Raw genomic sequence first — 13115 nt, 5'->3', positions numbered from 1 at the left:
TCCTAATGGGACATCTGAACTTTCCTCTCCAGCGAGCAGAGCAGTGAAGAAGAGGAGAGGAAGCACGAGAGGAAGAGTAAACAACGTAAGAGCGACTCGGAGTCTGAATCTGACGAGGACGAGGAGAGCGAGTCTGAAAGCAGCCAGTCAGAGTCTGAGGAGGAGTCTGAGTCGGAGGCAGAGGTCAAAAAGAAAAAAAAGGTACGCTGCAAAACGTTAAATCTAAGTAAGATGGAATATCTTCAGTAAAGCCAATACATGCTTGTTTTTTGTCTGAAAGGATATATGTTCATTTCACTTCTTTCTAGGAACTTAATGCTTGAAACTGCAATATCCAGAATTATGAAGCTGTTTGATGAACACTGACAAGTACAAAACTGTACTGTTGAAGTCAGAATTTCTTTGTATCCAGACAAACGTACTTTAGTCTGGCTGTACGACTTTTACGATCACTGTGGCTTCTTTGAGACCAGATATTTTTGCTTGTTTTAAAAATCTTGATAATAATTTTGCTTATTTTAGCTAACATTTCCCCCATTTTACTGTTTTTCTCTTGTTTTTGAGAGCTGATTTTTCGCAGTGTATTATGTGCAGGTGAAGTATAGACCCTGTCTGCATCTTAAAAAAAACCCCCACTGAAACAAAATGTTATCATCAGCTACTGGACCAAACATTCCTGTAGTTAGACTGCCCCACCTGCACACAGTAACATAAAAATCTGCAACTAATCATGTCGGTTTTCACTCTTCTCCCTCCAGGCAGCTGAATCTAAACCTCCCTCTAAGCCCGTCAAGAAGGAGAGCAAGAAAGAGAAGAAAGAAATGTCTCTGCTCGACCTCGACGATTGTGAGTGTTTTTGTCTCTGTGAGCTTTCTGCTCCGAGAGAGAATATAAAAGTGATGACGCTCACCTCAGTGAAGCACAGACAACGGACAAGGACGTTTGCAAACCATGTGATTACTTCTTAAAACCACAGTAGCCAGTTATCAGGGAGCTATAAAACAAACCTGAATCCCCCTGCCGAATGCTTCTCACACTCTCGTCTGTTTCCCGCAGTTGAACCCACTCCTTCTCCTCAAGTCACACCCGTCAACACCTTCCTGTCCAACAGCCTCGTGACCGACCTCGAGGGATTGTCTTTGTCTGACGCTGTTCTCTCTCCGGCTGTAAGTACCGCTCATCTCTCTTCCTCCTGATTCATACCGTCACTCTATTCGACAAGTTCATAGAAAAGGTTTGAGAAGTGATGATGACCTGGTTAAATTCTGCATCCTGGCTGCACTGCCTCCCTCTACAGGCTCCTCCTGTATTAGCATTTAATTTAAGGTTATTTTTGAATGTTTTAATGTGTTTTTATGTTGGGTAAATGTTGTGTTTCTCCATTGGTGGGGTGTGGGGTCTCTGTGACAGTCTGTGTCAGGGTTTCCAGAGCAGAGTGACACTTCTGAACTAAAATGCAAATTGCTGCAATAAATTGTTAAAACAAGTGTCCTGCCTGAACTGATTCAATAAATATTAAAGAAGGCAGTTATTAAAGTCAAAATATCAAAACTCAGCAGGACGAGATCCTCGTCTCACCAGGATTGACCAAATAGCTCAAAAGATGGAACAGAAAAGAATGTATTCCAGTATACAATCTCCCAATTTTACTCATCAAATAAGACTGGCTGTGTCCAAATTATGCCCCTGAACCCTCACCTTCGTTTCCAGGTCACTGTAGTGGTGAAAAGTGTACACAGAAACAAGGTTGTGGAGAAAATGGCACAAAAATAACACCTTGATGTGACTCCCATCGGCTTTCAGATAAATATTTTAACTAAAGACTCAGACCCTCTCTGGAAGTAGGTTACAGGAACAGGCTGGTTAATTCATCTCGTCCTCGCCTGCAGACCATCGCCCCCTCCAGCGCACTGAAGAGCTACGAGCTGCTGCACCGGATCACGGGGGAGGGCCTGTCGGTGGAGTACTGCTTCAGCCGGCAGCCGTTCAGCCCCGACGCCAACATGGTGGCGGTGCAGATGCAGTTCACCAACAACGCCACCTCCGACACCAAGAACCTGCACATGGAGGACGTGAAGCTGCAGTCTGGGATGAGGGTCAAAGAGTTTCCTGAGATTGGTGAGCGATGAGCTGCTGGGAACTGATTGAATGGGTTTATATGATTAAGGTGTATATTAGACAGCTTTGTAAAAATTGTTCGTGTTGTATCCCAGTTCCCAACTACTACATTACATTCTCAATGTTTCATTGTTTAGATTGTACAGTTTTTACTTAGTTGGTACAGTTTTTATTTAGATTGTACAGTTTTTATTTATCTCTTTTTTAATATATGTCCTGTCACAAAAGGTTGAAGAGTAACGCAATTTCGATTCTCTGTTTGTCCTGCACATGCAGAATTGACAATAAAGCTGACTTTGACTTTGACTTTGACTACAAGCTAATGTATGCAGTTTGTACAGTTCATCCATCCTCATAGTATAATTAATGTTTCTGTAGCTACAACACAACAATAAAAGCTCTTCACCGATTTGCAGTAATAGGACATAATGCAAAAGGTGTTTCAGTGGACTTCAGTCAAACGTGCAAAAGCAAGAAAAGCAGGAAGAAAAATTTCTTTCTTACTATATATTAATTATTTGACTTTGACTTTGATTTTTTGTCACGCTTGTGAATGGTGGCTGCTGTTTCCCAACCAAAACTATTGAATGTGCAGAAGTTCACAGTATTAAGTTTGAAGAATGTTTTTAATGTGCAAGTTAGAGTCCTGGAGGTGTGTGTTAATGTAACACCCTGATTCAGGTGTGCAGACTTAACGTTGTAATGTTTTATTATCCATACTGATTTTGTAGACTATCCTGTCACTTGTCCAGTGTGATCACAGCACATATTCAGAACCTGCTTAGAGTGAGCATGTAGAAATGGAATTGGGCCGTTAGATTTTTAAGCGAATCAGACCAAACGCACCACACATGAAGCATCTCAGATCACAGAGTTGCTGATTGCGGAGGTCTTTTTGTTCTGGTGTGTTGACAGAGCTGCTGCCTGCAGGTGAGACGGCCGCGGCTGTGATGGGCATCGATTTCTGTGACTCGACGCAGGCGGCAAACTTCCAGCTGTGGTGAGATGGATTCTGTGTTTCAGCGCGCAGACTCCCTGCGTCTCACACCTGCGGTCTTTTCGTAGAACCACTGTGTGGAAACAGAAACAGAGCTGATGCTGTAATGAGCTGTTTCTCATAAATCTGCTGAGTGTTGAAAATAAACTCACTTCTTTGCATGTGTCTGCAGGTGAAATATTGTTTTAAACTCATAATCAGGACATTTCAGCCTACCAGGATCTATGCTCTGAGGACACAAATAAAAGAATGTTCAGCAGTGAAGTTTAGATCACATACATTCAGACATTCCCCTGTCATTTTAGAAAAATGCTAATCATTTCTAAAACCGCCTTTTTGTTCACATCTCTCTCCTTCTCAGCACTCACACCAGGAAATTCTTCGTGTCAATTCAGCCGCCGGTTGGGGAGCTGATGAGGCCGGTCTTCCTGACAGAGAACGAGTTTAAAAAGGAGCAAGGTACATGCTAAAAGGAAATGATAATATTCTATGAGGGAATATAGAATAGAAAAATGCTTTGACTTTACTGTCATAACATTAAAACAAGTCTATAAAAAGGGGAAGGGGGAGTTAGCCACGACTGTATGTCTGTACTGTGTGGAGGTGGATACACAAGTGATTTCTCATAATTCCTTCCTCACTACTTTTCACTATCAGTTCATCATTTTTTACTACTTGTTTGTCATCTGTATTTTCATGCAAAAAGAGGAAGTTAACCCTGATTCTAAAACAGTTGGGACGCTGTTCGAAACCTATATAAAAACAGAATGTAATCATTCACATATGAACTGTGTTTTTGACGTGTTCCTGAGCTCATGTATTAATCTCCTTTATACTAACATGTGTTCACAAAGTGGTGAACCTCGCTCCATCCTCGCTTGTGAACCACTGAGCCAATCATGATACTATCACCTGTTACCTGTGGAATGATCACAGGTGTTTTTGGAGCATTCCACAACTTTCCCAGTCTTTTGTTGCTCCTGTCCCAATTTTTGTTGGGAACATGTTTGAAACGTGTTGCTGCATCAGATTCAGAATAGGCAGATATTTCCAAAAATTAATTAAGTTAATGAGGTCAAATATTAAGTATATTGTCTTTGGATCAGCAAGTTATCACTTTCTGTTTAATTTTTGTTTTATACGGCGTCCCAGCTTCTTTTAGATCAGGGTTGTACAGGAAAGGTTATATCTTATAGTCACATTTGTGTCATCTGTTTTACAATTTCTTCGCAGTTTACTTAATTGACAATTACACCCCAGTCATCATTTGTATGATTACTAGCAGCCATTTCTGTGTGATTGTTTGTCAGCAGCCAAAAGTATTTTAAAGAGATGTTGATCCTGAGCTGTGAGTTGATCTGGGATTTTGTTTTTGTATAATGAGACAAAATGCCAAATTTTTCATTTTTCCTTCAGAAATCTCTTCACTCGTAATTATTCAACATCTGCCATCATGTGCTGTGGTTCTGGACTTTTTCACATTAGCTAATACCATTAATGTAGGATCCTGTAAATATGTGTCCTTGCTAAGCAGGCATTGGAGTGAGCGAGTTTGTTCCAGTAACAGTCACTCCAGAAAGAGAAGAAAACCTGCTGCACCTTTACTGATCAAAGACACTCTGATGTGCACATTCAGAACTGAATATAAATCAGACCCACAGATTAAAAGACCGCAGTCTTCAAAACTCAAACATGTCCATTACATTTACAGTAGGAGAAAACAAAGTCAACATCACTTTCATCTGTTCTCTTCATCAGCATTTATTTTATGATTCTGTCTGTATGTTAAAAGCTGTGGACAAATGCAACACCTGTAATTAGACAGTGACATCACTCATGCAGTTCATTTTTTAAGTATGTGTGTATTCAGTCACATTGTTTGATTCATATTCTTTTATCACTGTCCAGTCGTAGACAGTTACAGAACGTAGTCACATGAATAATCACAGTATTGCACGATGTTTCTTTATTTTAATAGGAAGCTTTGATCACCTTTCAGACTGTTTGCTGCACAATCATTTCATCAGTGCAGGAGCTAAGAGTCCGTCTCAATACAGCACTTCCAGTATTCACGAGTCGTCCACTGGTGACTTTCCAGTAACCAACACAGTGACTGTTAAGACGTCAGGTGTTTTAAAGTCTATCAGGGCTCACTGGAACACACTTGATATTCAGGCCCTCCTGTGGTTCAGTGGAGCTTAGGTCTTTTATTGAATTTCCACATAATGAACAAATGTATGAGTTGAAACACGCAGCATTATAGTTACATTCAGATGGTGGTAAAAAACAGCTCAGAGGAGTAATGTAATATAATCGAGGATTACAGTAAGGAGTAAGGATCATAAATTGCTCATATCTTAAGTCTTTGTTGATATTAACAATGCGAGATATACCATATACAGTAAATCCTGTCGCTATTATCAAGAAGAAGAAATTTTTTGTTATGAGGTGATAACCATCTGTGGAGCTTCTGTTTGTAGTTTTTGGACATTGATAATATTTATGCTGAATCCAGCAGAAAACCATCTTATCTGCACTCTAACACCAACAACTGGACTGATGTTGTGCAGCAGACCGTGGTGAACTGTGGGATACACTTACCTCTGAATACTTCTGGAAGCGATGCTATAGGAAACATGCTCTTCAAGTGTAGGTTAAGTGTAGCGTGGGTTGTGGGACTTGTCTACTACCTGGCGACGTGTGAACGTGGACTGAAGTGCTCAAGGTTGCGAGGGTGCGTGTTGGGACGGATCCTCAGTGGCCACTTTAAAAACACCAAAATCCAACCAGAGTTTGGTAGAGCAGCTGCAGACAACAGTTAGCGGCATGATTCTGTTGTTTGGTGTTCATTTCCCATCCTGACTAACACTGAGAGAGTTCTGAGCTCTAACAAACCCGTAGTGACTCTTTCAACATGTGTCATATCCACGGTTCCTCCCTCTTCATACTGTCCCCCATAGAGAAGCTATTACACAATCTAGGTAAGTTGGCTTTGATAGGTTTGTTTTTCCCAGCCATCTGTGTGCCCACCTGCCTTTTAGCCGACCTCACACAGACCCCCACCCCCGCCACACACACACTACCCCCCTCCCTGCTGACTCCCCCTCCTCCCCTCCTGCCTTGGTACACTTAACTGCACCTCCAGGGGTCTGTAGCTGCAGACAGACTCACCTGTACTAACCTGCATCTTATAGAGGCCGCTCACACTCTGCTACGCCGGGAATGACTGGAAATGCTCATCCACTGATCCCGACTCACTCTTCGAGCACCATGTGAAGAGCGTCTTAACATCAGGCTCGCAGCGGCGCTCGATCACGCGCACCATCGCTCGTATTTCTGTCAGCTCAGCTTTCACGCTGCTGATAACCACTGACCATGTTGGGAATCTGAGGTGTTGCAATGTCACACTGCATTTGTTTTCTGAGCGCTTTGTCGCACATTCGAACCCGATAAGTGGATTGTTTTTGTGATTTGCAGGCAAAGAGATGTCTCGACCAATAAGAGCTTTTTTCAATGACTATATTTCAACGTGAAACTAACAATTGTTTTCATTAACAATTCCACTGCTGATTATTTTTTGATTAATTGATTTTTCATTTAGTCCATAGTTTTTCAGTCTTTTTCACTCAGGACACCTTAAACCAAGGCTGGAATCAATTAATCAGCTGATCTCAGTCTTCAGCTGATAACTAAGTGAACCCTTGATGTTGATTGGTTGGCCTGGTGTGCTCCTCCTTGGTTGGAACAAAAACCTGCAGCCCTTTATGGAATGAGTTTGACATGCCTGCAAAAACTTTGTCAACTTTTAACCACTCGTCACCCAAATCGAGCCCAAATAAAGCCCCTTGAGGCAAATTTCTCATTTGTGATACTGGGCTACACAAAGAAAATTGATTTGACTTGAAATATGCTTTAGTTGAATACTTTCCTAAGGGCCTGGATATGTAAATTTCTACAGTAATTCACTTTGAAAAATAAAATCAATCATTTCATGAACCTTCAGATTTATCAGTGGAGGGTCCGGACACCCCTAAGCTCGGAACCACTGGTTTATTCTATAAGATGTGAGGACATTGTGATCATTCTCATCAAATTCTCAGATTCAAGAAGCAGTAAATGTTTGACATTTTTGCCACACGTAGGACTTAAAAGATTAGTCAATTAATCCAATTATTGTTGATGAATTTTCTGTTAAGTGACTAATTGTTTCCACACTACTTGCTTCACAAAATATAGTCATTCTGTAAAGCTCAGTAAGTGACCAGATTTTAACTCAGATGCACGACTCAGAGGCGAGCAGATGAGGTAAAAGTTCACAGGGTTAGGGTTAGAAAGCTAAGACGAGCACAACAAACCATGTGGCCAGGAATGAGGGGAAACTGGCTGCCATATATACTGCAGGGCTGACGAGGGAAAGTGGGAACAGGTGAGCAGGTGGGTGGGGAAGGTCAGGTGATGGGAAAGGCAAGGAAAGGGGGTTACTGCAGGGCAGGTGGGAGTGGATCTGACCTGACAGGAGGGTTAGTGTGTGTGTAATCAGAGCTCAGAGACACATTAATGTACATTTGATCAAGACGTGTGAAAAACATCTCAACATCTTTTAACCTGCAAATCTCCAAAGTGAATTTCTAGCAGGAAGCACCGAATTTCAAATAAGAGTGCTTAAACTTAAAGAGAAAAACTGATTCGGTGCAAAATTTCTCGCTTTTAAACTACACTGAAAACTCTGCAGTGCACAAATTTGCCTCTTTATTGGTTTGAATTGGCCAAGAGATCCGACTCCCTCCTCTGCTGTGTTCAGTGGGAAGCATCAGTGCATTCCAGTTTAGGTTTCAGTCGCATCAGTCTGCATAAGACTGCAGGAGATGCTTGTGTATAAATCACTGCAGTGTTGGCTGTATATACAGTATCTGTTTATAATACTGTATGTGTCTGTAGATATCCTGAGAAATAATGGATTTTTACTTCATTTATTAAACAGCACACTGATGCTGTCCAAGCAGCTCCCTGTTACGTATTCATGTGTTATTAATACCTGCTTGGCATTGTGTGCAACTGGGAGAGAGGAAATGGGAAGCAGCGAACTGGAGATCTTTCCAGTCTGACCAGCGCTCCGCTCACTCTTCTGCAGGTCAGCTGATGGGTATGAACGAGATCACGGAGAAGCTAACCCTGGACGTCAAGTGCCGGAACGAACACGCCATCGTCCAGAGGGTGACCACCGCCGCCAACCTCAGCAGAGTCCCCTGTGGTTCAGATAAAGAGTGCAGGTGAGGCGATTAGAATAAATATCAGCAGTGACATCCAGCCAAAATCTGCTGGTGCTGATCCTAACTGTGAATGATGATCCAGAAAGTGACCTGAATGCCGTCGGTGAGAAAATCATCCCCTCATCTCTGCATGTTTTGGAAAACTGGACCAGTGGTATCATTTTTGAATTCATTGTATCGCCCCCATTTGGCCACTCAACGCCAAAAAACAAATGTTTTAAAGACGAGGGTCCAATTTGTATACAGCTCTGTTATTCTGGATTAATGTTAATATTGTGGTTCACAGTTTCCATGGCAACAAGAATTCAGGAAAAGGCTAATTTTGTCAGAAATCATCACAATCACAAGATACCTGAGCGTCCCCCCCCCGGGCGCCACTGCACAGCAGTTACAGTACAGCAGAGGTTGGCAGTGTGATTCTCAGGCTCCCTCCAACAATGCTCATTATACGCACAAAAGAAAATTAAACTACTAAAATGGGAAAAATAGAATCCAGGTGAAAGAAAAAAATAGTGCAGAAGTTAGAATATATCTAAAAGAATATAGAGTCATAGAAATATCATAGTGAGGTAGACAGTGGTCAGACAGGTCACAGATTAATGAATGAGCCATTTCGGAGAGTTTTCATGCATATTTCTTTACAGCATCATGTGTAGGGATTCAAACGACTCCAGGTCAGGTCATTAAACATGTCAGACTGTTCTTCATGATGTTTTTAGTTCGCCTGCTGACTGACGCCCGTTTATCCCTCCTTCATTTCTGCGGCTTCATCTTTACTTTCGATCTTCCGATCTCTGCTGCTCTGACCTCAGTCCTCCTGTTCCTCCTCCTGATCATCCTGTCCACAGGTTCGCAGGCAGGACGGTGACCAGCGGCAGCTTGGTGTTGGTCACCGTGGCGACCAAAGAGGAAGGAGCCGCCCAGCTGACGGTCAACTGTGAGAAGATGGTGATCGGCACCATGCTGGTGAAGGACATCCTCCTGGCGTTGACGCAGTGACGCGTGCCGGCGCTCGGCCTTTTTGCCCCCCGCCCCCTCACACCGACACGCCTCTCACGTATCGTCCAAAACACATCACACGTGTAGCATCTCCTCTGTTTGTCCTGTAAGCAGCGAGGAAGATTCCAGAATGTTTAATTCCAGTTTGTTGTGTGGTTCAAGAGCCCTCTACTTTTAGAAATTACTCCCAAATCCACTGAATGTCACAGCTGTACTTGATATTTTTGACAATCAGACATGACTGATGTTGACCCTGATATGAAATCCCTCTTCCTCTTTTAAATTTTCTTACGTCTTCACTCATTTTGCGACACCTTCTCCTTCCCTGAGGAGCTAGTTGGATTCATTAGACGTCAATTTCTGAGTCAACTAAAAACAGAGATTTCTGCATCTTTTAAGTGCACAAAACCTTAAATTTTCTTCCAGCTACTATTTTTGAAACTTTCAACTACATCTGGTGGCCTTTCTGTGTGGCAAAGCAACAACAATTAAAAGTGCTTTACATAAGACATAAAAAGGCATTAATTAAGACCAGATATAAAAGAAACATAATATAAAAAGACACAAATAGGATTAAAAAGATAAAAAATAAGTTAAAACAGGGGAATTAACAGTGCAGCTAAAGTCATAAGATATGAATGAGGAGCTGAGAGCTGGAACAGTTTGCTCCAGATGTGCGGTGCATAAAAAGTGGACGCTGTTCAGTTTTGACTCTGAGAACGAAAAGAAAGCCGGAGAAGTCTGGACGGTTCATTATGTGGCAGCAGATCAGAGATGACTGCTGGAAACAAGGAATCAGCTGCCTGCTGTCTTCAACTGGTCATTGATGATCAGAGAAAGATAAAGGCGGCCATTCACACCTGCCATACTTAGGTGACCCGATAACAGCTGCACAAAGTCCATCTGCTGAGGAAGGCCACGAGACGCTTGACGGTTGAATGTTTCGAAAACACAAAGTTAGTGAAACAAAAGGAGGTGTTCCTCTCACACTATTCTGAGAAAACAAATCTAAAACGACCCCATTTCACTAATAAAATGTAGTATTTTTCTGCTAGACATTAGTTAGAAATAAGGTGTCCAAGAAGGTACTCCTAACTCTGTGGATACACATATCTTTTCATTTTCAGCTCGTTAGTTATTAGCTCTTAGAGTATTTTAATATGTAGATAATATAAGTAATAGATTATGTAGTGTAGGCACAAACTCCTCCAAAACACGTCGCCACTAAAAACACAGACTGTAAGATCAGTCAAATCAATCCTCGCCCAGTTAGTCGACATTTGTCATTACTTGAATGTAGCACGAAGGCTCGACTGAGACAACAACTACCTACAATTGAATCATTCCGTTTTGGCACAATAATTAATGAATAACTCAGCTCTCTCTGGGAATACAGAAGGATTTTCATCTCAAATTCTACGATTTTAGCGTTTGCTGAGCTGTCAGTGCACATGTTCATTATGATAAGTGGGGCATTTCTAACAAAAGCTGAAGATGTATAAATGTTATCGTATGTATTGCAACATGTGATACAGTATAAGTAAGGTGTGGTGTGTTTGAGTGTGTGTGAGTGTGTGTGTGTGATGGCAGTGAATATCGACCTGGCGAACATCAGCTGTTTTCACAATGATTCAAACTCACACTTGACTTGAAATCATCATGGAGCACGTTTTAATTATCGCTGGACTTTGATTTGCCCGTCTTATATTTAATTACAGAATTATGATTGTGCCTCACACATATCTGATGCAAATGTTCTGGCAGAATTGCAGATTGTAGAAAAATCTTAAAGTGAAACAAATCCGCTAGACATTAATCAAGACTTCAACTAACGATTATTGTCATTACTGAATAATCCGCAAATTATTCTCAATTTATCGTTGGTCAGTGAAATGTCAGAAAATGCCAATTTCTTCTCCAAAACCCCAACATTTTCTGTTTAAAACCATAGAAAACTTAAATTTAAAAATTCCTGCGTACTTTTTTTCATTTTCGCTTGAAAAACTGATCCAAATTTTCCATCGATCGACTGATCATTGTACCTCGACCAAACTCATGTTGAAACTTTGCCCTTACAACAACCTTTAAAGGATTTTTAAATAAATAATTCAACATTCCGTCGAGCTAATTAGCTTATTAGCTTTGTTGTCGAGAGCTAGCTGTGTGAGAAGACCGATACCGCTCACGTCTGTACCGTACGCTAACGTCACGAGAGGATTAGCTTAGTTTAGCTAGCCTGGCTGTGTCCAAACGCAACAAGAGAACACAATTTGTTGTTTTCACTCTTTGTTTTTTGTACAGATTAAACAAACAAGACATAAGGTGTTAATTGGTGAGCTTTAGTGCTAGCTTTAGTGCTAGCAGGCAGATTACTTTTGAACAGGACCAGGCTAGCTGTTTCCCTGTTCCCCGTCTTTGTGTTAAGCTAAAGGTGTGCTGCTTTAGCTAACTTACGTGTTCACCACGAAGACACGTGAGCGGTATCGATCTTCTCTGCTAACGTTTGGCAAAACCCAAAAATGATTAACTTCTCATATAATTAAAAAGTAGCTTTCAATGCTAAAACACCCACTGTAAACACGCTCACAGCTTATATTTACTGCTAAACAAACTTTCACTCAAATATGATTTCTGCTTGTGTAAATGTAGCATTTAGTTTATGAGAATAAATTACAGAACCTATAGATTATAACTGAAATACTGCTTATGATAATGTCAAACATTGTCCCGTGTTTCTTCATCTCCTTTGGCAGGCGACGCTGCTTTCATGCCTTTTATTTTGGTTTCAGGTCAGAGGTCATGTGGCCTCTCTTTTGTTACGGACCCTCATGTGTCCTGCAGCTGCACGTTTCTTATCACTTTATCAGTGTATTTATTTATTTATTCATGTTTTCTTTGCTGTTTGAAATGGGACAGCTGTGTTTTACCAAAGGAGCGCAGTCAGACTTCTTCTTGCAGTAGAAAACTGAGCAGCAGCAGTGGACGATTTTATTTTGGCCTTTTTGTACCTGTTGTTTACTGTTGAACCACTCACACCTGAAATTTCCAGTCACTGCAGAGGTCACGATGAAGAATGTAAAGAGTGAGAAATTCGACATTTACCGTAAAAAGAAATCGACTGAAAAAGAGACTGCTCTCACAAATCATAATTCACGTCTGGCGATTTGTTTTATCTGCATCGGCTTTCAAATATCCAAAGTATGGTTTATCGAACTCTGTGTGTGTGGTTGTGAAATGTGATCCTGAAGTATTACAAGTTTATTTATTATACAAATAAAAACTGCAAATACATTGTCATGTCTTCTGTGTTGTGGCCTGACAAACACTGAAAAACCTTTCAGTCTCAGCTGTCAGTAATGATTGAGGATGAAGGAGAGAAAAGGAGGTTGTTGTATTTCCTCAGATCACACAATCCGTCTGTTCTCGCTCGTGAGGCCTCAAGTTTCCTGAACGCCTCATTTCAGGGGACGTCCTCATTTCACACGTACAACAGTGGTAAAAAATAAAGTACAATTACTGAAGGGAACTTGTACTACATGACACAGTTCTGCAGCTTCACTACATTTCAGAAGGAAGTATTGTACTTTTTATTACATTTACTTGACAGCTGTAATTATATTTCAGATTCAGACAAAACATTTAAGAAGCTTATAAAATACAAAGCATCGGTCAACATCAAACCAGTTTTCTAACACAAATAGTTCAAATTAGCTCCACGTCAGTCAGCTGTA

The 13115-nt window shown here is 41.1% G+C and overlaps 1 protein-coding gene across 1 annotated transcript in view; it reads left to right on the top strand.

Moving 5' to 3' along the window:
- The window catches only part of LOC121607780 (AP-3 complex subunit beta-2), a 28096-nt gene extending 15486 nt beyond the window's left edge, over nucleotides 1-12610 (top strand). The window contains exons 21-28 of the mRNA XM_041938728.1: nucleotides 33-201; nucleotides 759-846; nucleotides 1057-1166; nucleotides 1890-2118; nucleotides 3034-3118; nucleotides 3477-3574; nucleotides 8247-8385; nucleotides 9234-12610. Of these exons, the coding sequence (XP_041794662.1) occupies nucleotides 33-201; nucleotides 759-846; nucleotides 1057-1166; nucleotides 1890-2118; nucleotides 3034-3118; nucleotides 3477-3574; nucleotides 8247-8385; nucleotides 9234-9384 (1069 nt within the window). The 3' untranslated portion in view covers nucleotides 9385-12610. The remainder of the gene's footprint in view (nucleotides 1-32; nucleotides 202-758; nucleotides 847-1056; nucleotides 1167-1889; nucleotides 2119-3033; nucleotides 3119-3476; nucleotides 3575-8246; nucleotides 8386-9233) is intronic.
- The last annotated feature ends 505 nt before the right edge of the window (nucleotides 12611-13115 follow it).

Source organism: Chelmon rostratus, chromosome 6 (genome assembly GCF_017976325.1).
Source record: "Chelmon rostratus isolate fCheRos1 chromosome 6, fCheRos1.pri, whole genome shotgun sequence".
NCBI classification, from domain to species: domain Eukaryota; kingdom Metazoa; phylum Chordata; class Actinopteri; order Chaetodontiformes; family Chaetodontidae; genus Chelmon; species Chelmon rostratus.
Note: the sequence above shows the minus strand (reverse complement) of the source record. Positions and strands in the feature narration are given on the sequence as shown.